General features: G+C 37.0%; 1 protein-coding gene and 1 long non-coding RNA gene across 10 annotated transcripts in view; one reads left to right on the top strand and one right to left on the bottom strand.

The window, feature by feature from the left end:
- LOC107974761 (uncharacterized) overlaps positions 1-23214 on the top strand; it is a 67786-nt gene that overhangs the window by 245 nt on the left and 44327 nt on the right. Inside the window, exon 2 of the long non-coding RNA XR_001717751.4 lies at positions 16680-16934. This is a non-coding gene — a long non-coding RNA (uncharacterized LOC107974761). The remainder of the gene's footprint in view (positions 1-16679; positions 16935-23214) is intronic.
- PRKAA1 (protein kinase AMP-activated catalytic subunit alpha 1) overlaps positions 1-23214 on the bottom strand; it is a 40592-nt gene that overhangs the window by 6906 nt on the left and 10472 nt on the right. For 2 of the 9 annotated variants that reach the window (XM_009449239.5, XM_016953362.3), the window contains exons 2-8: positions 12778-12919; positions 10743-10836; positions 10261-10305; positions 7050-7194; positions 4763-4850; positions 2816-3040; positions 99-585 (exon numbers count right to left, since the gene is read on the bottom strand). In XM_009449239.5, coding sequence (XP_009447514.1) covers positions 99-585; positions 2816-3040; positions 4763-4850; positions 7050-7194; positions 10261-10305; positions 10743-10836; positions 12778-12919 — 1226 coding nt within the window. Of the gene's footprint in view, positions 1-98; positions 586-2815; positions 3041-4762; positions 4851-7049; positions 7195-10260; positions 10306-10742; positions 10837-12777; positions 12920-15357; positions 15664-23214 lie in introns of those variants that run through there. The other 7 variants (XM_016953360.3, XM_063811262.1, XM_063811261.1 and 4 more) reach the window with 6 other exon arrangements.

The raw sequence follows: 23214 nt of genomic DNA, 5'->3' as shown, positions 1-23214 counted from the left end.
TAACAAAAACCAAGTCAAAAGTAATTCTTCTATAAAACATTTTATAGACTATGGGTTTGCCAAATATGCTAATAATCAAAATGTTATTTCTTTCTTACCTTCCATTCATAATCCAATTGTTTGATTGCTCTACATACTTCTGCCATAATATCATTTGGTCGACTTTGACTTCTAATTCCTAAATGCCATTTTGCTTTCCTTACACCTTGGTGTTTGGATTTCTGTGGATTTAATTCATCAAGGGTATGGCGTGCCCTTGGTGTTTCAGCAACCAAGAATGGTACTCTTTCAGGATGGGGCCGAGTCAGGTGATGATCATCAAGAAAAGAATCAGGTGGGCTTGTCGCCAAATAGAAATCTTTGGCTTCATTCATTATTCTCCTGTTATCTATTATGAGATGGTAGGCAACTGCCAAAGGATCCTGGTGATTTCTGTTGTAAAGACAGCTGAGAACTTCCTCTTCTGAGCACTCAAACTTTTCACATACTTCTTTTAAGGCTTCATCATCAATCATGGTTGAACTATATGATGGATCCTCAGGAAAGAGATATTTTGGAAGGTCCTGTTTAAACCATTCATGTTCCCTGAGAGAAAAATGGCAGGATCAGGAGAAGGACTTTGAATAGAGCTGAGACTGAAAGTAACAGTTTAGGGAATTTAGAATATGACTTAATTTATATTTATATTCATACTGTATTATTGTCACTTTTTGCACTGAAATTTTCCTCTTCTAGCTCGCACTTCATTGTGTATGTTGAGGGAAATGCTCCAATTTCCCTCCAGTTTTAAGAGGGAGAATGTATTGACACAGCAATGGGGGGAAAAAAGTTATGGGACAAATGACAGCGACAAACAATGAAAAGAACAGCTTATTTCCAGCTTAGAAAGAGAACATATTAGGTAGCTTCATTATAATACTCTTTTGATATAATGTTAAGTGAAGATAATATAACAACAAGAAAAATAGTAGACAACTATTGAGTACTTACTATGTGCTAAGTTTTATGCTAAACACTTCATATACACTATCTCCCCTCATCATCGAAACAATTATATGAAGATAATATCTCTTTGTTTTAAATGAAGGAATTGAGGTTAAAAAAAAACATCAAGGAACATGCTCAAGGTCACAAAGACAGTAAGTGACAGAACCAGGATTATGACCCAGTTCTGTGTGACTGGAAAGGCCATGCCCTGAATGATTTCCTATTCTAATTCCCTAACTTCGTATATTTAAGAATATGTTTGACCTGAACTATGTCACTTTGCTAAAACTAAATAAAATCCAGAGAGGAAAAAAAAAAAACAAGAAAAGAACAATGGTTATCTTCTGGGTCATGGGATTAAAGATAATTTTTTATTCTCTTCTCTATTGTTGGTGTTTTTCTAAGTTTTTTCAATTGTCATGTATTATATTTTAATTGGAAGAAAATAGGTAAAATACAAACAAAAACATTTCTTACCTAGATATCTTAAAATATAAATTTTAGAGAATGATTTGTCCTTTCCCTTTGGTGATAAAATCATGCCGTGCCATTCATGGTCTCTTTTTTAGCTAGTCTAAAACGTGTAGTAAGTGGAAAGTAATCAAGCTTCAAGTTCCACATATAATCTTTCCTTCTTCTTCATTATACTAATGCTTTCGTATTTACTATTCCTAGATCCATATCTGATTTCTTTCTTCCTTCTCAGATAAATGTGCAGTCTAGCCATTAGAAGACCAAAAGGACCAAAATTTCCACAGGGGGGAAAAAAAAGAAACAAGGCTTGCAATAAAATTGTTTAAGTCTTCATCAGAAATGGCTCACTCAGATTTGAGAAGAAAATTTGTCATCATCATTTTTGTCTTATTTAAACTATTAGGTTGAACCAGATGAAACTGGTTATACTGACTTTTACCTACAAAACAGGAATTTTGCATGTAATTCAATGTATACTACCAGGAAAAACATGTCAATTAAATCTCATTCCTTGGGATTAAAAAAAGAAAAAAAATACAATAATTCATGAGATAAGAAATAAAATAGCCACCCACAAATTTACTACTGAAAAGTATTAATCCTAACGCCAGGCATACTGGCTCACACCTGTAATCCCAACACTGGGAGGGAAAGGCACAAGGATCACTTGAGGCCAGGAGTTCAAGACCAGCCTGGGCAAAAATAGCAAGACCCTGTCACTACAAACAAAAACAAAAAGCAAAACAATAACAACAAAAAACAGCCAGGCATGAGGGTGGATGCCTGTAGTCTCAACTACTAGGGAGGCTAAAGTGGGAGGATCACTTGACCCAGGAGTTACTGGCTACAGTGAGCTATGATCACACCACTGCACTCCAGGCTGGGTGACAGAGCAAAACCTTGTCTCAAAATAAATAAATAAATAAAAATAAAAGATATACATATATATGGGGCCTCGCTATGTTACCCAGGCTGGTCTCAAACTCCTGAGCTCACATGATTCTCTTTCCTCAGCTTCCCAAAGTGCTGGAATTACAGGTGTGAGCCACAGCACCAGTCTTTCATTAGCTTTTTTGTTAATTTAAAAAGTAATATGATGTTCACTGTAAAAATTTCAAAACAAAGATGTGTAAGTAAAAAGTGAAAGCCCTCCCTCTTACTAATCTTACTTCCCTAAGGTAACCAGTTTACTATGTATTTCTAATAACAAAATAAAATAAATGTGTCTATACACTCTATTTTTTTCACATAAAAACAGGATTACACTGTATATTCTGTTCTGCAACTTTTTTTTTTCACATAACTTTTATCATGGATACTATCAGATCTGATAACTTCCAAACTGCTTTATTACCTGATATCTTTGATTGTGGCCCTCTTCATGGGATCCACCTGCAGCATATGTTTCAAAAGGCTAATCACAGAAGGATTTAAATATTGAGGGGTATAGAAGATCCCATCACATATCTTCTTAAAAAGAGTTGGCACATGGTCATCATCAAATGGAAGGGTTCCACATAATAAAGCATAGAGAATAACCCCACTGCTCCATATATCTACCTCTGGGCCTGCATACAATCTGTAACAGGAAATAACAATTGGATTAAAGAATCATTTTAACCTAAGATTCAGTTCATCAAAAACTTCAAATATGGATATTTCATAAAGAATTCTTAAGCAGAATATGGTTTTTATAGCCACTACTACATGTTACAACGTTAATTCCATCAGTATTATCTTTGAAAACAAAAGTCAAGAAGTTTTGTAAATTACACACCATGGCTAAAATTCTGTTCTACTATTTACTATGGCCCTGATGGGATCTGACAATAGGGCCAAATCTTGAACAAACATATCACTATTCAATTTAAAACCATTGGTTTTTGTTACAGAGGAGAGATTAAGTGATATTTCATCAACTGAGAATGTTCTTTAGTAATGGACTCTGAGCCCACAATCCCAATAACACAAGACCCCTTACACCAAGGTGAAAGGATCCTGAGGCTGTGAAAGAAAGCCAGGCAAATTGGTTCACAGAGTTTTTAAATCCCGTTTGCAGTGCATTGTAGTCAAGTGCCTTAACTAGTTGCAGACTAGTTAGATCACCCATTCAAAGCCTGGATTCAGGAAAAGGATTTCTTTAAATTTATGTACTGCTGAACTGATCGATAAATATTATTTTGAAAGTAAAAGTTCTCATACACCAAGAGCTTGAAGAAAGACTTTATCCAAATTAGAAAAATTAAATTTCAGTAATAGCCCATTGCATATATGCACAGTTATAACATTTCTTTTTATTTATTTAAATAACAACTTTCCACAGTCTCCATGTCCTGAATTGTTTTATTCCTAAAAGAATTAAGATAGACAACACAATTTTTTAAAAAATTTTTTAAATAATTTTTGACATTAAGTTAATATTAAAACAAAAGATGAAACTTGACAAATCTAAAATTAGGTACTCCTGCCTTACTCACAGCCATATTTTTACACAAATCTCATTTCTTTGAGCAGTCTAGGCCAACAAGCTTATAAAAATAGAAAATACTACAGTATTTCTGCATTGAGTTAATCAAGATGCAAAACATTCACACAAGCATGGTTTGGGTGAAAAGTTATTAAAAGTTCATTATAAATCTAGCAAACTTCAGCTTCTGTTTTCAATTTCAGTAGTATAGTGAAGGACAAAGAGTTATTCTTAAAAATATTAAATTCTCCTGTTTTCCAAACTATTCAAAAAGCGACACTGTACAAATATCTTCATGTTCTCAATGCTGGTAGTTAGTAAATTGAGAGGTTAAAATTCTTATAATATTGCAGTCTCTAAAAGGTTTAAAGAACAAAGATTCAACATAAATGAAGTCTAAAGATTACTTCAGCCCAGTTCCCCAAGACATTTTATCATGAAACATAAAGGTACTACAAAATGCCATCTATGTAAAAAATTAAAGCTACACATTACATGTTTAATTTTTCCTCTAAGTAAATAGTAATCCTTTTCTAACTACTAGATATTTCTGTATTATTCAAGTTTCCAGTGTCTTACCTACTTTTTAAACACCCTAGTTTTAAACTTTCCATTTCTTCCACCTGGGAAAAAAATTAATGTACTCTCTTCTAACAACTTTAATATAATGTTGACTTGTAGTCCTTAACCCTCATTCACGTATAAATGTGGTTAAGAATAAGCCTTATCTTTCTTTCCTTTCATTAGAATTAAATATGACACTATAGACTAACAAAATCTAGGAGAAAAAGACAATTTCAAATGTATTGAGGGAGGCAGGGTATCAAATACTACCTTCCTGAAATTACTTCTGGTGCAGCATAGTTGGGTGAGCCACAACTTGTTCTTAAAAATTCACCATCTGACATCATGTTTGAAAGACCTGAAAGTGCACAAAATCAGCTACTCAAAAGATTTCCCAAAGACAAAAATTAAAATCCCATTAAACAATAAAATTGAGTTTGCATTAAAATGATAAATCATCATTTTGTTATTTGCTTCAACAAAATCCTATGGTCTATTGTAGCCAAATATTCTGCCATTATGCCCTAAAATGTGTAATCTATTTCAACATTTAAAGTTAGTGCACTGTTAGAGTTTAATACAAATATATTAAGCTGTTGGTTATTTTGCTTATTAGAAAAAACTTGCCATGTTTAAGTTTTATTAATACAGAAATCACTAGGGAAAATAATCTATAACAGACGAATAGAAGGATTAAAATTCAAAGTTCCTATTAAGCCTGTTCTGATTCTTTAAAAAAAAAAAAAAAAACAGTAATTTTGAATTTCAAAGTTCCCTCACAGTTTTACTCCAAAAAGAAACTGTTGCTCCCTCAAAAATGCACCCTATAAAAATAATCAACTGAGGAATAAGAAATTCAAATAATTTAGCCAATTACTATTTTAAAAAAAAAAAAAACACCAAAACAACCAGCTCAGGTTTGGTTGGCATTTTCCAGTTAATCTCTGAACATTTAAATAGATATAGTTATAGATATAGATACACAGATGTAGTCAAAACTGAGGAAAATTTTTATAAGAATGTTCTCTGGGCCAGACATGGTGGCTTACGCCTGTAATCCCAGCACTTTGGGAGGCCAAGACAGGCGGATCACTTCAGCTCAGGAGTTCAAGTCCGGCCTGGCCAACATAGTGATTCCCCATCTCTACCAAAAATTTAAAAAAACATAGCTGCGCGTGGTGGCCCACATCTGTGGTCCCAGCTACTTGGGAGGCCAAGGTGGGAGAATTACTTGAGCCTGGAAGGCAGAGGTTGCAGTGAGCCGAGATTGTACCACTGCACTCCAGCCTGGGTGACAGAGTGAAACTCTGTCTCAAAACAAAAAACAAACAAAAAAAAGTTATCTGATTTGAACTAAAACCAACCTAAAGAAGAGATTCCTTTTTCTCTTAGGTTTAGTAAGGTCAATGGCAATTTATATAGGAAATACAGAAAAAATAAATTCTTTTTTTTTTTGAGACCATGTCTCACTCCGTCGCCCAGGCCGGACAGGCGATCTCAACTCACTACAACCTCCACCTCCTGGGTTCCAGCAATTCTCCTGCCTCAGCCTCCAGGGTAGTGGGGACTATAGGCACGCACCACCATGCCCAGCTAATTTTGTATTTTTAGTAGAGATGGGTTTTCACCATGTTGGCCAGGCTGGTCTCGAACTCCTGACCTCAGGTGATCCGCCCGCCTCGGCCTCCCAAAATGCTGGGATTACAGGCATAAGCCACCACGCCCAGCCAAAATAAATTCATTTTTAACAATCAAAATGTTCTTTAAACAAATTATAATTTACTATCATTTAAAACATTTTTAATTTTTTAAATAAATTTTTTTAATTAAAAAATTGTTTTAAATAATTTTAAATAATTAAATTCACATAGTTCACTTCTGGTTTTTAAGGTTTTAAATAATTCCATCCCACTCACTTTCCTTCTTCTACATGCTTGATTCTTTTGAACATATTGGAAATAAAGCTGCTACCTTCTCTTTCACAAATAATACTCTTTTCAAATAGTCTCTCTAATACTACCAACTTAAGTTGTTTAAAATTTAATTTTAAAGATATTTAAAGAGCCAGGTGCAGTGGTGCACACCTGTAATCCCAATACTTTGGGAAGCTGTGGTAGGAAGATCACTTGAGGCCAGGAGTTCAAGAGCAGCCTGGACAACATAGTGAGAACTCGTCTCTACAAAAAGACAAAACAGCCTGGCATGGTAGTGCACGCCTGCAGTCCCAGCTACTCAGGAGGCTGAGGCAGGAGGGTCACCTGGCCCAGTAGTTTGGGGATGCAGTGAGCTATGATCACGTCGCTGCCCTCCAGCCTGGGCGACAAAGTGAAACCCTGCCTCTATAAAATAATAGTAATAAAGACATTTAAAGCTAAGAAAAGATGATTTCTTAGCTTTTCTTCTTTTTGTATGTTCATAGACAAAACAGAATACTTTGATATACTCAGTCTATTACTTTATGTAATCTTTTACAGTTATCTGAAGAATTCTAGGTAGGTTCATTGAAACTATAAGAACATTAGAAATGAACGTTAAGAAACTATAAAATTATCCTTACCAAAATCAGCTATCTTTGCATTCATGTGTGCATCAAGCAGGACATTTTCAGGTTTCAAATCTCTATGGACCACCATATGCCTGTGACAATAATCCACACCAGAAAGGATCTGTTGGAACAGACGCCGACTTTCTTTTTCATCCAGCTAAGAAAAGTTAGAGAGGCTTTTTAAAGGTGTGTCTTTCAAAGTAAATTGTCCTATCTATAATTCTCCAACCTATAAAATTGTCAAAATACATGAAAATCTTCCGAATGAACTTCACTTATGAGATACTTTTGACATGAGGAGGAGATACCTGCAGCACAAAACAGAAATGCTAAGATGGTCTTGGAACCCAAATCAGTAACTCAAGTTTCTAATATTATCATTTGCATATGACTACATTGTAACAGCTTGCCTTCCTCTATATCTGAGTTATTTCAAATAATTTCAATATCTACTTGAAATTTGGCATATTTCCTTTTATAAGCGGCAAATGTTTACTCTTTCATTCTTTTAACAAATATTTACTGAATACCTTCAACGTGCTATACATTGCTTTAGACACTCATTACACAGCAATGAATAAAACAAAGGCTAATCTAGTTGATGAAAATAGACTAATAAATATAGTCAGAAGGAGTGATACTGTTTTGAAGAAAAATAAAGCAAAATATAGGTGCAGTGAGTGATAGTGGGGTGAGGGACACTATTTTAGACCATGAGGAAGTAATATTTAAGCACTATTCATAAACCAGCAAGCAACTATGTTGCTATATGTCCTAAAATAGAAGACATTTTAACAAGAAACACCTTAATTCATTTAATAAAATATCATAGCATTTTATCTTTAATATGCTTGCTAAAAAAAAATCTTACATAGCAACTACCTTTTCATTTTTGTTTTTTTGTGTTTTTTGGGGGGGGGCGGGGTTTTAAATTTATCTATATTTTGAGATCCAGTCTCGTTCTGTCATCCAGGCTGGAGTGCAGTGGTGCCATCACGGCTCACTGCAGCCTCGGCTTCCCTGGGCTCCCACAATCCTCCCACCCCAGCCTCCTAAGTAGTTGGGACCACAGGCACATGCCACCACGCCCACTAATTTTTGTATTTCTGATAGAGACAGGACTTTGCCATGTTGCCCAGGCTGGTCTCGAACTCCTGAGCTCAGGCAATCTACCGCTTCAGCATCCCAAAGTGCTGAGATTACAGACATGTGCCACTGCATGCAGCCTGAAGTATTTTTTTTAAACTTCTCTATGTATCCATATATTATTACCACTTTTTTCAACATAAGTGACAGCCATTACTTGGACATGCCTGCTCCCAAGGAGTCATATTTAATAAATAAGCTATTAATCCTCTAGGCGAAGGACTCCAATATGCAATTCTCTAACACAGGTCACAAATTAGCATTCTAAAACCAGACTTACACCTTAAAGGGCATGGATAATATGGGAGAAAATACAAATCAGTATTTATTTTGAAACAAGAAACTATTATAAGATACCATTCCTCTAGAAAAATACTAATCCTTTAGCATTCTAGTACTTTTATTTCTAGATTTGTAGGTTCATGGGGAAAAAAAAAGAGTATCTGTTCAAATATGAAAAAATAGGAGAAAACTTGATTAAACAAAATATAAAAAGTAAAATAGGCTACAAAAATGAAAATTATACTGTATTAGTAACAAGTACAATTACAAAGGATGGAGAAAGGGATGTCTATAAAGGAAGGTTAGAAAAGTCAAAATACATTTCCAATTAAACGTAACAGATTAAATCTTTTGTCTCCAACTCTTGAAACATCACTAAAATGACATCAGCAATAAAACAGGCATATAAAGACAAAAAGAACAAAAGAGACAGCAGTAATCAAGAGGAGTCACCAAGGACGACAATAGATAAACAGTAATAAAGACTAAGCCTACAAGAGAAAGCTGAAACCTAAGCCTATAGGGGTAGAAACCAGTAAAAAATAAACATCTGCATACAAAGCCTGGGAAGCCTTAGAAATTGGAAACACAGGGAACTGCTCAAGGTAGAAGTGAGAGATGAGCTGAAAACAGGACAAGTGCTTGAAGTAAGAAGCTTTTAAACTCACCCATATTGGGGAATAAGACCTATAATTTACTCTAGTAAGGCTGAACCAGCTCTGCTCTCAAGGACACCAAGGCAGGGATAAGGCATCCTAAGGAAAATATGGGGGCTAAGACAAAGTCAACATACTAACTAGTGAGACTTGCATCTCTTTTCCCCACTCAGCTCCTGGAGCACTGGCAGCTAAGCTAAGGCCTTCAAGGAAATGGGAAGGTTTCTTCTGGAGCAAATATCTGATCCAAGAAAACATATTTGTTATTATTAGCATTTGGTATACAGTAATAAAACAGACAAGTCCCTACCTATTCAAGCTATGAGAAAACCCAGCAATCAGTAAGTCCTACCCACATGAGCCTGGCATTTAATACCCTATTCTTAAATATTTAGTGGACAGCCAAGAATCACCAAATATCTGAAGGGCCATGCATCAAAGACAAAAATGAATAAAATGAATGCAGAGAGCACAGAAGGTACAGAACAAGACGGAACAGAGGAAGACTTTTTTTAAAATGCCATCCTCAGACTAGGTTATTATATCTGTGAGGCAAATAACAGAAGACTAAAAAAATGAAAATTTCAGAAAATAAGAAACTTTTGAAATAGAAAATACGGGTGCTGAAATTTTAATATTCAACTGGTAAAACTGAAGAAATACCCACAAGGTAAAACCAAGAAATAAACAACAACAGAAAAGATAAGAAAAATATATATCAATTGTGCCTGTTTCTCATTTCTCCAGGCAGAACTTTTTTTTTTTTTTTTTTTTTTTTTTTTTGGTAAGGAGAAGCAGGAGTAAAGGGGAGTACCTGAAATAGAAATGAATCATGTTAAGCAATAGTAAAATCAAAATTAACTTGGTTAATAAGTTTGATTTTGATAAAAGTAAATAGACATGCTATATAGAACAAATGAATGAGTAATGTAAATAACTTAAGATTGAGAGAAAAGCTTTCTTTTCAGGGCTAGCTACAGCTCTCCCACAAAGGGGCTTTTGCATACCACATAACCTGGGTATGAGAAAAAGTATGGGCAGAGGGCAGTGTTGAGTTTTTGTATCTGTAACTTAAGGTAGTGTTCAAAATGTCCTACAAAGTTCCTTCCAGCTGTAAATTCTTTATATCTAATTCCTACCTCCTTCGTGGAGCCTGTTTTTACTACTCCAGGTACATCAGATTTCTGAAACCAAAAAATGAATGCAATTTAAATGTGGCTAGAATTGACTAGCAAGGCCTAGATCTTTAAGTAATAATAATATATTTTGTAACGATTAATTACATTAAGATACATATTCAAAGTATTTGTATACCCTGGAAGCATAAGTCTGAGGATTATGAGTTCTGGGGGCTCAAGCCAATTCCGTCATTAATAAATCACGTTACTGTGAGCAATCATATAAGCCATGAGGCTCAGTATCCACATCTGTATAAACAGGCTAAGGAGATAATCTTTAAGATCCTTTCTAGTTCTACATAGTTTATGATTCTAAACAAATATATGACTAAGGGAACTGGTTATTAAATAGACCTCTTAAAATTGGTTGCTGACATTTTGATGCTAGTAAAGGATAAAGGGGAGTTACAAAATACATACAGAATTAAAGCAGAACAGCTTACCCTTCCATTCTTACAGATATAATCAAATAGCTCTCCTCCTGAGACATATTCCATCACCATGAAAATATCAGATGGTGTACTGATGACCTGGTACCTGGTGAGAGAAAACATTGTCTACAAATATTAAAACACATATATTCATTCATTCAATAAATATTTACTAAGCACCTATAGTATACCAGGTACTAGGCTAGGAGCTAGGAAAACTGCAGGAAACAAAAATTCTCTGCTCTCGTGGAGTTCATGTTCCAGGAACCAGGAAACAGACACTAAATAAATAAGCAATATCTCAGGTGGTGGAACATGCTATGAAGAAAAATAAAGCAAATGAAGGGGAATCTTTGTATACAGAGTGCTAAAGGAAAGCCTCTAATAAAATAACATTTGAGCTGAGCCTAAAAGAAGAATGGGAACAAATTATGTAATTATCTAGGAGGAAAGTGAAACTGGGAGAGGGAATAGCAACTGCAAAGGTCCCCAAGTAGAAGCCTGCTTGGCATGTTCGAGGAATATTAGAGAGAAATAGGATGTAGAGTCAAAGGTGTTAACTGCAGGCCAGAAGACACAGAATTTTACAAGCCATGATAAGGCTTTGGCTTTTACTCCAAGGAAGATGAAAAGCTATCGTACGTTTTAAGCAGTCATGTGATCTGGCATATTAAAAGTAAAACTATGGCAGCAATGTGAAGAATTAACTGTCAACAGTAAAGGTAGCCACAGGAGGTTACTTCAGGATTTCATGAGACAGATGGTGGCTGAGACCAGGTTGACAGCAATAAAGGAACTGAGAAGCAATCAAATCCTAGCTTGATTGTGAAGGAAGAAATGAAATGCATGGTAGAAAGTGAAAGAAACAGGGAAGTTAAAAATGGTTCCTAAGTTTTAGCCCTGGGTCATTGGCTGTTAGCCAAGATGGTGAAAACTGTGGGAAGAGCAGGTTTGGGAGAGTAATAAAGAGTTCATTTTGGGCCGGGTTGAGATTTAAATGTCTTGTGAACATCCAAATGGAAATGTAAAGTCAGCAGTGAGCAAATAAGTCTGGTGTAAGAAGAGATCTTAAAGCAAGAGATGTACATTTAGGGGTGGTCAGCATATGGATGGTATTTAAAACCTAGCACTCAACAAATGAGAAGAGGTAAGAGTGAAACAAGTTTGAGTCAGCCAGTTCAGGAGAAAAACCTAAGCATCTGTAAGTTATTGCCTGCATAACAAAGCAGAAGCTGAGCAGGAAATAGTTATTTGTAGACTCTATAACTGGCAACTGTAAAACAACAGTAAGATTACTGCCCTTTTGAAATCTTAGATTCCTGAAATTTTGTTATCTATATGTTCAGGTATAAGCAGGATGGGGAAAAACCCTTTCTACTACCGCATTCTCACTAGTGAGGCTAACTGACATCATGTGGGCATTTGGAGGTCAAGAGTTTTTACTAGCAGATCACTGTTGGTTTTACAGCAATGGGGCACCAAACATTACCAGAAGGGCATCTTTCCAGGAGACAGGAAAGAATGAGAAGATAACAGCTGATAAGCACAAGGGCAAAACATGAACACAGGCTTAAATGACCATCAATGGGGTTAGAAAAATACATGAATGGGAAGAAACTTTTATTTTTTTTTGGGACAGAGTTTCGCTTTTGTTGCCCAAGCTGGAGTGCAATGGCACGATCTCAGCTCACTGCAACCTCCGCCTCCCAGGTTCAAGCCATTCTCCTGCCTTAGCCTCCCGAGTAGCTGGTATTACAGGCGCCCACCACCATGCCCAGCTAATTTTTGTATTTTTACTGGAGACAGGGTTTCACCATGTTGGCCAGGCTGGTCTCGAACTCCTGACCTCAGGTGATCTGCCTGCCTCAGCCTCCCAAAGTACTGGAATTACAGGTGTGAGCCACCGCACACAGCCTAGGAAGAAACTTTTCAAAACCCTTAGGAAACAAAAAGAAGTGTCAGTCATTTTTCTCACTTGTCACATTAAGTAGGTTAACAAAAAAGATGAAAAGATGACTGGACTATATTTAATATAAACAGAGCTTACAGTTTAATTATATGAGGATGCCTGAAAAGCTTGAGGTTCTGAATTTCTCTGCGGATTTTTCCTACCACATCAAGGCTCCGAATCTTCTGTCGATTGAGTATCTTCACAGCTACTTTATGCCCAGTCAATTCATGTTTGCCAACTGTAAAAGAAGTAATTTAATAAATTAGTACTAAGTATGATTAATAATATATTTACACATATTCTGGCCCAGTGCAGTGGCTCATGCCTGTAATCCCAGCACTTTGGGAGGCCGAGGCGAGTAGATCACTTGAGGTCAGGAGTTCGAAACCAGTCTGGCCAACATGGCAAAACCCCATCTCTACTAAAAAATACAAAAATTAATGGCCGGGAGCGGTGGCTCATGCCTGTAATCCCAGCACTTCGGGAGGCCGAGGCGGGCAGATCACCTGAGATCAGGAGTTCGAGACCAGCCCGGCTAACATGGTGAAACCCCGTTTCTACTAAAAATACAAAAAATTGGCGAGGCGTGCTGGTACACAGCTGTAATCCCAGCTACTCGGGAGGCTGAGGCAGGAGAATCGCTTGAACCCAGGAGGCGGAGGTTGCAGTGAGCCGAGATCACACCACTGCACTCCAGCTTGGGCAACAAGAGCAAAACTCTGTCTCAAACAAACAAACAAAAAAATACAAAAATTAGCTGGGTGCAGTGGTGGCACATGCCTGTAATCCCAGCTACTTGGGAGGTGAAGCAGGAGAATCACTTGAACCTGGGAGGCAGAGGTTGCAGTGAGCCCAGATTGCACCACTGCACTCCAGTCTGGGGTGATGATTCAGACTGTCTCAACAAAATAAAAATAATAATATATTTAGACATATTATAAGAGTAGTCATCTAGCATCCTCAGAAAATAGCTAAGCAAATATAAGTTCTTTTCTCTTTTGCCAGATTCATCCCAAATGTTCAGATGTTTAAGAGTGATTACATAGGAGAATACATAAGAAATTGGTAACAGTGGTTTCTTCCAGAAGAGAAAGCTAGAAGACTAAAGGAAGAGGGGAAGGAGACTTTTTTGCTGTATACCTTTTTGTATTTTTTAATTCTTTTAATTTTTCACCTTTTAACCTATCATACATACAGACTGAAATTTTTCTTTTAGTATCATTTATATGGATATTAAAACATATAGAAATTGGTGTAACCAGCATTATATAGTCAGATACAGAACAGTTCCATCATCCCAAAAGACTCTCTCATGTCATAGATACATTTCCCCATCCATAACCTCTTATACCTTTGAAATTCTGGTTCATGTGCATGTAGTTTCTAGTTTTCTTGGTTTCTCTGTGTTTTAAATTTTTTTTCCTGTTTTTTAATTTTTTTTTTTTTTTTTTGAGACAGGGTGTCACTCTATCACCCAGGGTGGAGTGCCGTGTCACAATCAGAGCTCACTGCAGCGTTAACCTCCCCAGGCTCAGGTGATCAGGTGATCCTCCCATCTCAGCCTCCCAAGTAGCTGGGACTACAGGCAGGCCCCACCACACCCAGATAATTTTTTTGTATTTTTCTGTAGAAATGATGTTTTACCATATTGACCAGGATGGTCTCGAACTCCTCAGTTCAAGCAATCCACCAGCCTCAACTTCCCAAAGTGCTAGGATTATAGGTGTGAGCCACCATGCCCAGCCTCTATTTTTTTAAATGCAGTTAAAAAGAAAGGGAAAAAAAAAATCAAGTCATTTTATCTTTCCATTTTAAATGCTATCACTAGACAGTCGGTGGTGACAGAATTTGGGTTTAGGACATAATCCCAAAAGACACAATCCCAAATGCCATAATCCCAAATGTTGAAATCCCAAAAGATCAAAATCCCTAAAATCTAAAATTCCAAAAATCACAATCCCAAAAGAACAAAATCCAAAAAATTGAATTTTGGAAAAATAATTTGTAAAAAGTTCTCTAAAAGACACTTATTTCCATTTTTAAAAGATTTATTTGAGAAACATAAAAACACAACGGAACAGTTCATAGGCCCCTTTACACAATAAAATAGGCACTAATAACATATTTTTGCAAGCATAAATACTCAGGTATACTAACAACCATTGCATGGGTATAATAGGAACAGAGAAAATGTATTCATGAAGAAATAGATTAAAAAGCAAAATGGATAAACACATATCACTATGGTTGGTAATCAGGTGCACCCAGATTCATAACTGCGGTCATCTGAAATACCAGACAACCTGAATCTTCGGACAAGATCAATCAAAAACTGCAATGGGTCACTACCGTTTGCACAAAAACTGCAATAGAGTCACCCAAAGAGCCAAGATCTTGAGAAATTTTATCTTTCACAAATACAGATGAACAAAACGGACATCTCTTCACTTACTGAGCAAGTTTCAACATTTTTATGTACATGCACAATGCTTACACATTACGTCACATTGTGATAATGCACTTTCATGGAGTCAAATATGCAAAAAAGTGCATAAAATGAATTAGAATTCTCTAAAAGCCTTTACAGAATTTATACCTGCAGTATTAGAAATGATGCAAAGATAAAATACATAGCATAGCAAATTGGCACTATGTGTGAAAGGGCAGAAGTCATACCTGATTGAATAATTTGGCAGGGGAGCTTTCTTATATTTTTCACCTGCATATTCACTTCTATGATCTTCAAAACATTCGCTTGTGTTTAGACTAGAGCGGTTGTGGTCTAAATATTTTGTAAGTATATGCTGACCATTTAGAAATCTGGTTATTGCTTGGCCATTGCAATTAAGTGATTTTCTGTCTTCACAACACCAATAATAATTAGCTTTTAAACTTTTCTCTTTCACCATTAAGTAGCCTGGTATACTTAATTTATCACAGCCTTTTTGCAAGGGAACAATTTCACAGGTCTCTTCCACTGTGTTGTAAGGAATACAGTAAGAAGGAATGATATTTGGCTTTCTCAATACCAAATCCGTATTAGTCAGCATTCTCGACAGACATAATTCTCGACAGACAGCATTCTTGAGAGACATAACCAATAAGATATATATATACATAGATATATGAGAGACGATTTATTAGGGGAATTGGCTCATGCGATTATACTGGCTGATAAGTTCCAGGACAGGTCATTTTCAAGCTGGAGACCCTGGCATGCTGGTAGCTTGGCTCAGTCCAAAGACCTCAGAACCAAGCCAAACCAGGTCTCAGTCTGAGGCTGAAAGCCCAGGACCCAGGGGGCTGCTGGTGTATGTCCTAGAGTCCAAATGCCAACAAGCCTGGAGTTCTGATGTTCAATTCAGCAGAAGAAAAGTCCGTTCCAGCTCTCAGAAAGGCAACAATTTGTTCTCTCTGGGCCCCCAGCAGATTTAATGGTGGCCACCGCTATTGAGGGCAGATCTTCCCCACCTAGTCCACTCAGACTCACATACTAATCTCCTCACAGACAAACCCAAAATAATGCTTTAACAAGTTTCTAGGTATTTCTTAATCCAGTCAAGTTGACACCTAAAATTAAATCCATGAATCCACCCCTCGTCAATTTGGCACCCATAAACCATCTCCTTAAACCATACTTAATTTCCAAATAAATACAATAAAAAGGCAATCGGTTCCACCTAATATGATGCAAGTAAAATGATGCAACTATCTTTCATACAACCGAATGTGCACTAATTTCTACCCCAGGTGTTGGCTTTCAGCATTTCAACATTTGGGATTTTAATCTTTCATGATTCTGATTTTCAGGATTTCAGATGTGTGAGATTTTTAGAATTTAGGGATTCTGATTTTTAGAGATTTTGATCTTTCAGTATTTCAACATTTGGGATTATGGCATTAGGGATTTGGTCTTTTGGGGATATGATCACCAGTAGAATTTAGACAGTCATGAGGCTAAGTCTCCAAAAATTTAACCTTTGTGCACCCTTTCTCAGGAACCTACTGGAGAATATATATTCCATCAAAATCAGGAAGAAACCCAAGAAAGATGGCATGGAATCCAGCAAAGAAGGGATCCAATATAGGAGAAAAACTAAGAGAATCTCAAAATGGTGAAGCAAAGTCACAGTAACATATGGAGAAGGCCTAGAAGGCAACAAATCCAGACAGGAATGTGACAGAGAATCCAAGATAGTTATTTCTGAGGGATTTTACAAAGGCACTGGAAGATGTAAGAAATTAAGCTTTAGGTAAAAAAATTAAACAAATGAAAAAAAATGAGATAATTCATGAATGCCAGTAAAATTAAAGTTCTGTAAGAAATAAAACATAGTCATAGATACTGACTTAGCAAATAGTATTTACACAGCCACAATTATGAAAAAACCAAATATAGGTTTTATTAAAAGTACGATATAACTATATTAGGAGGATGGGGGTGTAGTATGAAATGTATAAGAGAAAGAAGGAAGGCAACCCTATAATCACAGCTGAAATCAACTGTGGAAATGAAGCACATTCTAATTTCTAATAAGGCTTTCTCCAATCTCCAGTACTAATTAGATGTGATTAAGAGCAGCCAACTTGACTGTTAAAGCTTGCTTCAGGAAGTATCTTTTTTCTTAGAACAAGTATGTTGAAACCTAAGCATGGTGCTAAACACATCCTCCAAGAATCTCCAAGCTCTGGCTTGGCACAGACTTTCTCTTGCCAGCTGCTCAGCTGAAACAGGACTGGGAAATAGCCACAATACTGGATAATACTGGTGGACTCAAGACTTGGAAAGAATACTAAGACAGAATCCAATTTGGGCCTGAACTCCCAAACCATCACAAACCAACCAAACTCCTATGATACCCTGCTCAACTGAACTTCAACCCCAATTAACTTTAAGAAATGACTGGAGCTTATCCAAAACTCTGGACATATATCCTGTCATTTAATAAGGAACTGGAATAGGAATTCAAAGCATTCTCTCAAATTCATTATTTTGGCTTATGTACTGAGCATCTCCTACATGCCAGTTAATGCTGCTGGGGAAAACAGTATTGACCAAAAGCAACCTGGGCTATGGGACCTTCCCGGCCTGTAATGATGACAAAAATAACAGTAAAGTGAGAAAAAGCAAAAAGTCTTATAATACAAAAGAATAAAACAAAAAAATGAATAGACATTAAACTCATCCATGAAATGCATGATTGTATTAGCAAAATTTACTATTTTCAGAGTGATAAGAACATATAGGAGGTATGAAATTAGAGCAGAGCAAGAAGAATTTTACAATACAATTAAAATCATTTAGAAAACAGTAGGTAGTAGCAATAATAATGTGACGGGAAATTTTATAGAACACACAACAAAAAATGAGGAGGAAATTAGCAAAAATAGGAAGGAAGGGGTAACTACGGAATAGGGAATTGAGTATAATTTAACTCATGAGTAATACGGAGCAGAATATTAATCCACCTGTAAATAACAGAAGCTCCCCAACCACCCAAAAGAAGGCATAATAAGCAGAACAAAATCCATAACCGATCAAGATATACCATAAAACTTTTTTCTAATACTTGAGCATTTCATCAAATTATAAATTAATTGTTTTAAAGTATGGTGGTATAACTTCTTCCCTTTTGAAGTAATAGAAGAAATCACAAAAGTATGATCGTATCACAGTGGCAGGAATAGAGGCAGTGCCCTGACAGCCATGCCAAGAGATCATTCAAATTCATAAACACACACACAAATTACATGATCAGGATCTTTTTTTTTTTAATCTGTAGTTTTCCTTCTAAGAATTTGATTTAAAAGTTGATTTAAAAAAGTGCATAAATATGTTCATTACAGTGTATTATGTAAGAACAAAAGGCTGACCAATTTCAGAGAACAGTTTAATACATTGTTATTCCAACCTAACAGACTCTCATAGGAAAACTATAGAAAATGTTCTTATAAACATAAAAAAAATTATATATGCATTTTACATTTTTTAGCTACACAAAAAAATTCATATAAAAATGTTAATATGCTAAAATGAAAAGTTATTCCACTGTGATCCTTTTTGAATTTTACTTGCTGCTTTGTATTCTTATCAGTTAGAAAAAAAATTTCCAAGGCCGAGTGCGGTGGCTCAAGCCTGTAATCCCAGCACTTTGGAGGACGAGGTGGGTGGATCACAAGGTCAGGAGTTCGAGACCAGTTTGGCCAACATGCTGAAACCCCATCTCTACTAAAAATACAAAAAAAATTAGCCAGGCGTGTTGGCACACACCTGTAATCCCAGCTACTTAGGAGGCTGAGGCAGGAGAATCGCTTGAACCCGAGAGGCGGAGGTTACAGTGAGCGGAGATCATGCCACTGCACTCCAGCCTGGGCGACAGAGCGAGACTCCATCTCAAAAAAAAAAATTTCCAAAGGGGAAAAAAACAATTGGAAGTAGTATTAGCAGATTCACCTTTTTTGGAAGTAGAGTTGAATAGGGTTGAACCCCTAATTCCAATTGCACATGTGAAAGCAGTATGTATACAAAGCATAGATTTTATAGTCGCACAGACCTCGGTTTTATTCCTCTTTGAAGGTACTTACTAGATGTTTGACTTGGGCAAGTTAAAGAAACTACAACCTTCTATTTACTCATCTGTAAAATAAGAATACCACATACTCCATAAGGGTGACTATAACAGATACGTGAAATAGTGTTTGTAAAGCACTTTCCACAATGCCTGGCACATAGGAAGTGATTGATAAATAAATGGTAGCCTTTATTATTTAGGGTTATTTATTTTCCACTGCTCCCAGACCTGTTCCCCCATCTGTATCTAATCAGCCCTGAATTATTTGTTTTAATCTCTGAATAGCCAGTTTTATCTCAGCTCTGATTGGTGATACCTATCCATGTAGATGCAATAGCATTCCTTTATCCAGGTACATAAGTGCTAAATAAATAATAGCTGTCATTTTAATGTATCTAGCTCCCATTCCCATATACTTCAATCCCTCCAACCCGCTCCACCACTCCCACCCCACCACCACTACCACCAATCCTCAGATTTCTACCTTCCAAAGTTCAACTCATTTCCTGACTTTGGTTAATGTTCAACAGATTACTATCAGACATATATACACATAACACCAATCCTTGACAGTGATTTCACCTACTACAGGAACACTTGTTTGGTCACAGAAGAACACAGAGGAAAAAAGCAGCTTAATTTGATGTGAGTTTTAATAAACAAGGGCTCTTTTTTTAACAAAAACAATTTTTTACAACATAAATCTAGTTCCTTTACAATACATAATTAAAGTATACAACTTACTAGTTAATATTTGCAGCATACTCACTTTGTACCCAAACATACTGACACACTCTCACCAACCTGGAAGATTTGGCATTATTAGCAACATTTTACAGGAAATTGAGGCACAGAAAGATGAAATAACTTGCCCAAAGTTACACAGCTAATGAGTGGAAAAGCCAAAACTTCAACCCAGGTCAGACTCTTAAAGTTATGCTTTTTCCGAACATGGTTAAGTGAAATTTGATTTTTTTAAAAAGATAATCCTCAGAAGACATGTAAAAATACACATCCTTTTAATAAAACATAAATGGAAGTTAAACATATCAGAGAAATTCTTAATGTATATACAGTTTTGAAAAGAATAGACTGAATCCCTTGTAGTAATAATAATTATCCAGAAATGCGTTCAATCATACAAATTCATTCATTCAAGAAATATTTGAGTACCAGCACCTACTATGTGCCAGGCACTGCTACTATGACCTCCTTCCTGTATCAGAATATGAATCCAGTGTACTGAAAACCTGCCTCATATCAATTTCAATGTCTTAGGATTCCACAGACATTTTATTTTATTTATTTTTTATTTTTGAGACGGAGTTTTGCTCTTGTTGCCCAGGCTGGAGTGCAATGGCATGATCTCAGCTCACTGCAACCTCCGCCTCCTGGGTTCAAGCGATTCTCCTACCTCAGCCTCCCAAGTAGCTGGGATTACAGGCACCTACCACCTCGCCCGGCTAATTTTTGTATGTTTAGTAGAGATGGGGTTTCACCATGTTGGTCAGGCTGGTCTTGAACTCCTGACCGCAGGTGATCCGCCCCCCCTCGGCCTCCCAAAGTGCTGGGATTACAGGCATTAACCAACCACGCCCAGCCCACAGACATTTTACTAATACATTCTATCAAACCAATTTAAAAGTTACTCAAAAACTAAGAAAGAAAGCATAAAACTAAAAGTATACAAAATATAAAAACAAGTGTAGTGAAGTAAATAACGTCCCCACAAAATCTATATCAACCCAGAATCTCTGATTGTTATCTTATTTGGAAATAGGATCTTTTCAGACGTGACTAGTGAAGGATTTGAAGATGAAATCTTACTGGATTTAGGGTGAGCCCTATATCTAATGCCTGGTATCCTTACAAGAAGAGGAGAGCACACACACACAGAGAGAGAGAGAGAGAGAGAGAGTGAGCGCAGCCATTTGAAGACAGAGGCAGAGACTGGAGTTATGCTATCACAAACCAAGGAACATCAGGAGCCACAAGAAGGTGGAAGAGGGCTGGGCACGGTGGCTCACGCCTGTAATCCCAGCACTTTGGGAGGCCGAGGCGGGGAGATCACCTGAGGTCAGGAGTTCGAGACCAGCCTGGCCAACATGGCGAAACCCCATCTCTACTAAAAATAGAAAAATTAGCCAGGAGTGGTGGAACACACCTATAGTCCCAGCTACTTGAGAGACTGAGGCAGGAGAATCACTTGAACCCAGGAGGCGGAGGTTGCAGTGAGCTGAGATCATGCCACTGCACTCTATTCTGGGTGACAGAGTGAGACTCCGTCTCAAAAAAAAAAAAAAAAAAAGCAGCAGCAGCTGGAAGAGGTAAGGAACAGATTCTCCACTAGAGCCTTTAGAAGAAACATGGCCCTGATGGCCCTTTGATTTCAAATTTCTCACCTCCAGTACTGGCAAAGAATAATTTTCTGTTGCTGTAAGTCATTGAGTCTGTGGCATTGTTACGGCAACCCTAGAAATGGATATAGTTAGTTTATCAGTTGAAAAGTGGATTTCCTAAAGAAGTACCAAACAGTAATCATAGAGCTGAGGAATAGTATAACTGAACTGAAAAATTCAATAAAGGGGTTCAACCACAGGCTACAACAAGCAGAAGAAAAGATTAGTAATTAGAAGACAGGCCACTGGAAATCATACAATCTGAGGAAGAAAAAAGGATAAAGAATGAAAAACAGTGGTCAGGCATGGTGGCTCACGCCTGTAATCCCAGCACCTTGGGAGGCCGAGGCAGGCAGAGCACTTGAGGTTAGGAGTTCAAAACTGGCCTGGCCAACATGGTGAAACCCTGTCTCTACTAAAAATACAAAAAAAAAAAAAAAAAAAATAGCTGCGAGTGGTGGTGCACGCCTGTAATCCTAGCTACTTGGGAGGCTGAGTGGGAGGATCACTTGAACAGAGCAGGCAGAGGTTGCAGTGAGCCAAGATCTCACCACTGCACTCTGGCCTAGGCAACAAAGTGAGACTTTGTCTCAAACAAACAAAAAGAAACAGAAAAAGAAATGGTAAAGAAACTTCTTCAAGCTGAAGAAAGAAGACACTAATGAGTGACAGGAAAACATGAAAAGTATAAAACTCACTGGAAAAAGTAAGTATACTGTCAACCCCAAAACACACTAATACTGTAATGGTGGTAAGTAAATGAATTATATATCTAGTATAAAGGTTAAAAGAGAAAACTATTAAAAATAGTTAAAGCTAGCCAGGCGCGGTGGCTCACACCTGTAATCCTAGCACTTTGGGAGGCCAAAGCGGGCATATCACCTGAGGTTGGGAGTTTGAGACCAGCTTGACCAACATGGAGAAACCCCGTCTCTACTAAAAATACAAAATTAGCCGGGCGTGGTGGCGCATGCCTGTAATCCCAGCTACTCACGAGGCTGAGGCAGGAGAATAGCTTGAACCTGGGAGGTGGAGGTTGGGGTGAGCCAAGATCACGCCACTGCACTCCAGTCCCGGCAACAAGAGTGAAACTCCATCTCAAAATAATAATAATAATAAAGCTACAATAATTTGTTAAAGATACAAATTATTTTTTAAATGTATATCATGACATCATGAACATAAAACATGGAAGAGGGGGAGTAAAAATGTAGCATGTGTGTATGGGATCAAAGTTAACTTGTTATCAGCTTATATACCAGTTATAAGATGTTTTGTGTAAGCCACAGGGTAACTACAAAGCAAAAGCCTTTGCTTTTGCAAAAGATAAAAAGAAAAAATCCAAAGTGGACCACTACAGAAAGCAATCGAGCCACAAAGGGGGAAAGTAATAGAGAAAGGGACAAAGGTTCTACAGAAACACTAGAAAACAATTAACAAAATGGCACTACTAAGTCCTTACCTATCAATAATTACTTCCAATGTAAACAGATTAAATTCTCCAAACAATAGGCATAGAGTGGCTAAATGGATAAAAAACAAGACCCAACTCTGCGCTGCCT

This window comes from Pan troglodytes, chromosome 4 (assembly GCF_028858775.2).
Source record: "Pan troglodytes isolate AG18354 chromosome 4, NHGRI_mPanTro3-v2.0_pri, whole genome shotgun sequence".
NCBI classification, from domain to species: Eukaryota; Metazoa; Chordata; class Mammalia; order Primates; family Hominidae; genus Pan; species Pan troglodytes.
The sequence above is the reverse complement of the archived record's forward strand: the minus strand, read 5'-3'. Positions and strand labels throughout refer to the sequence as shown.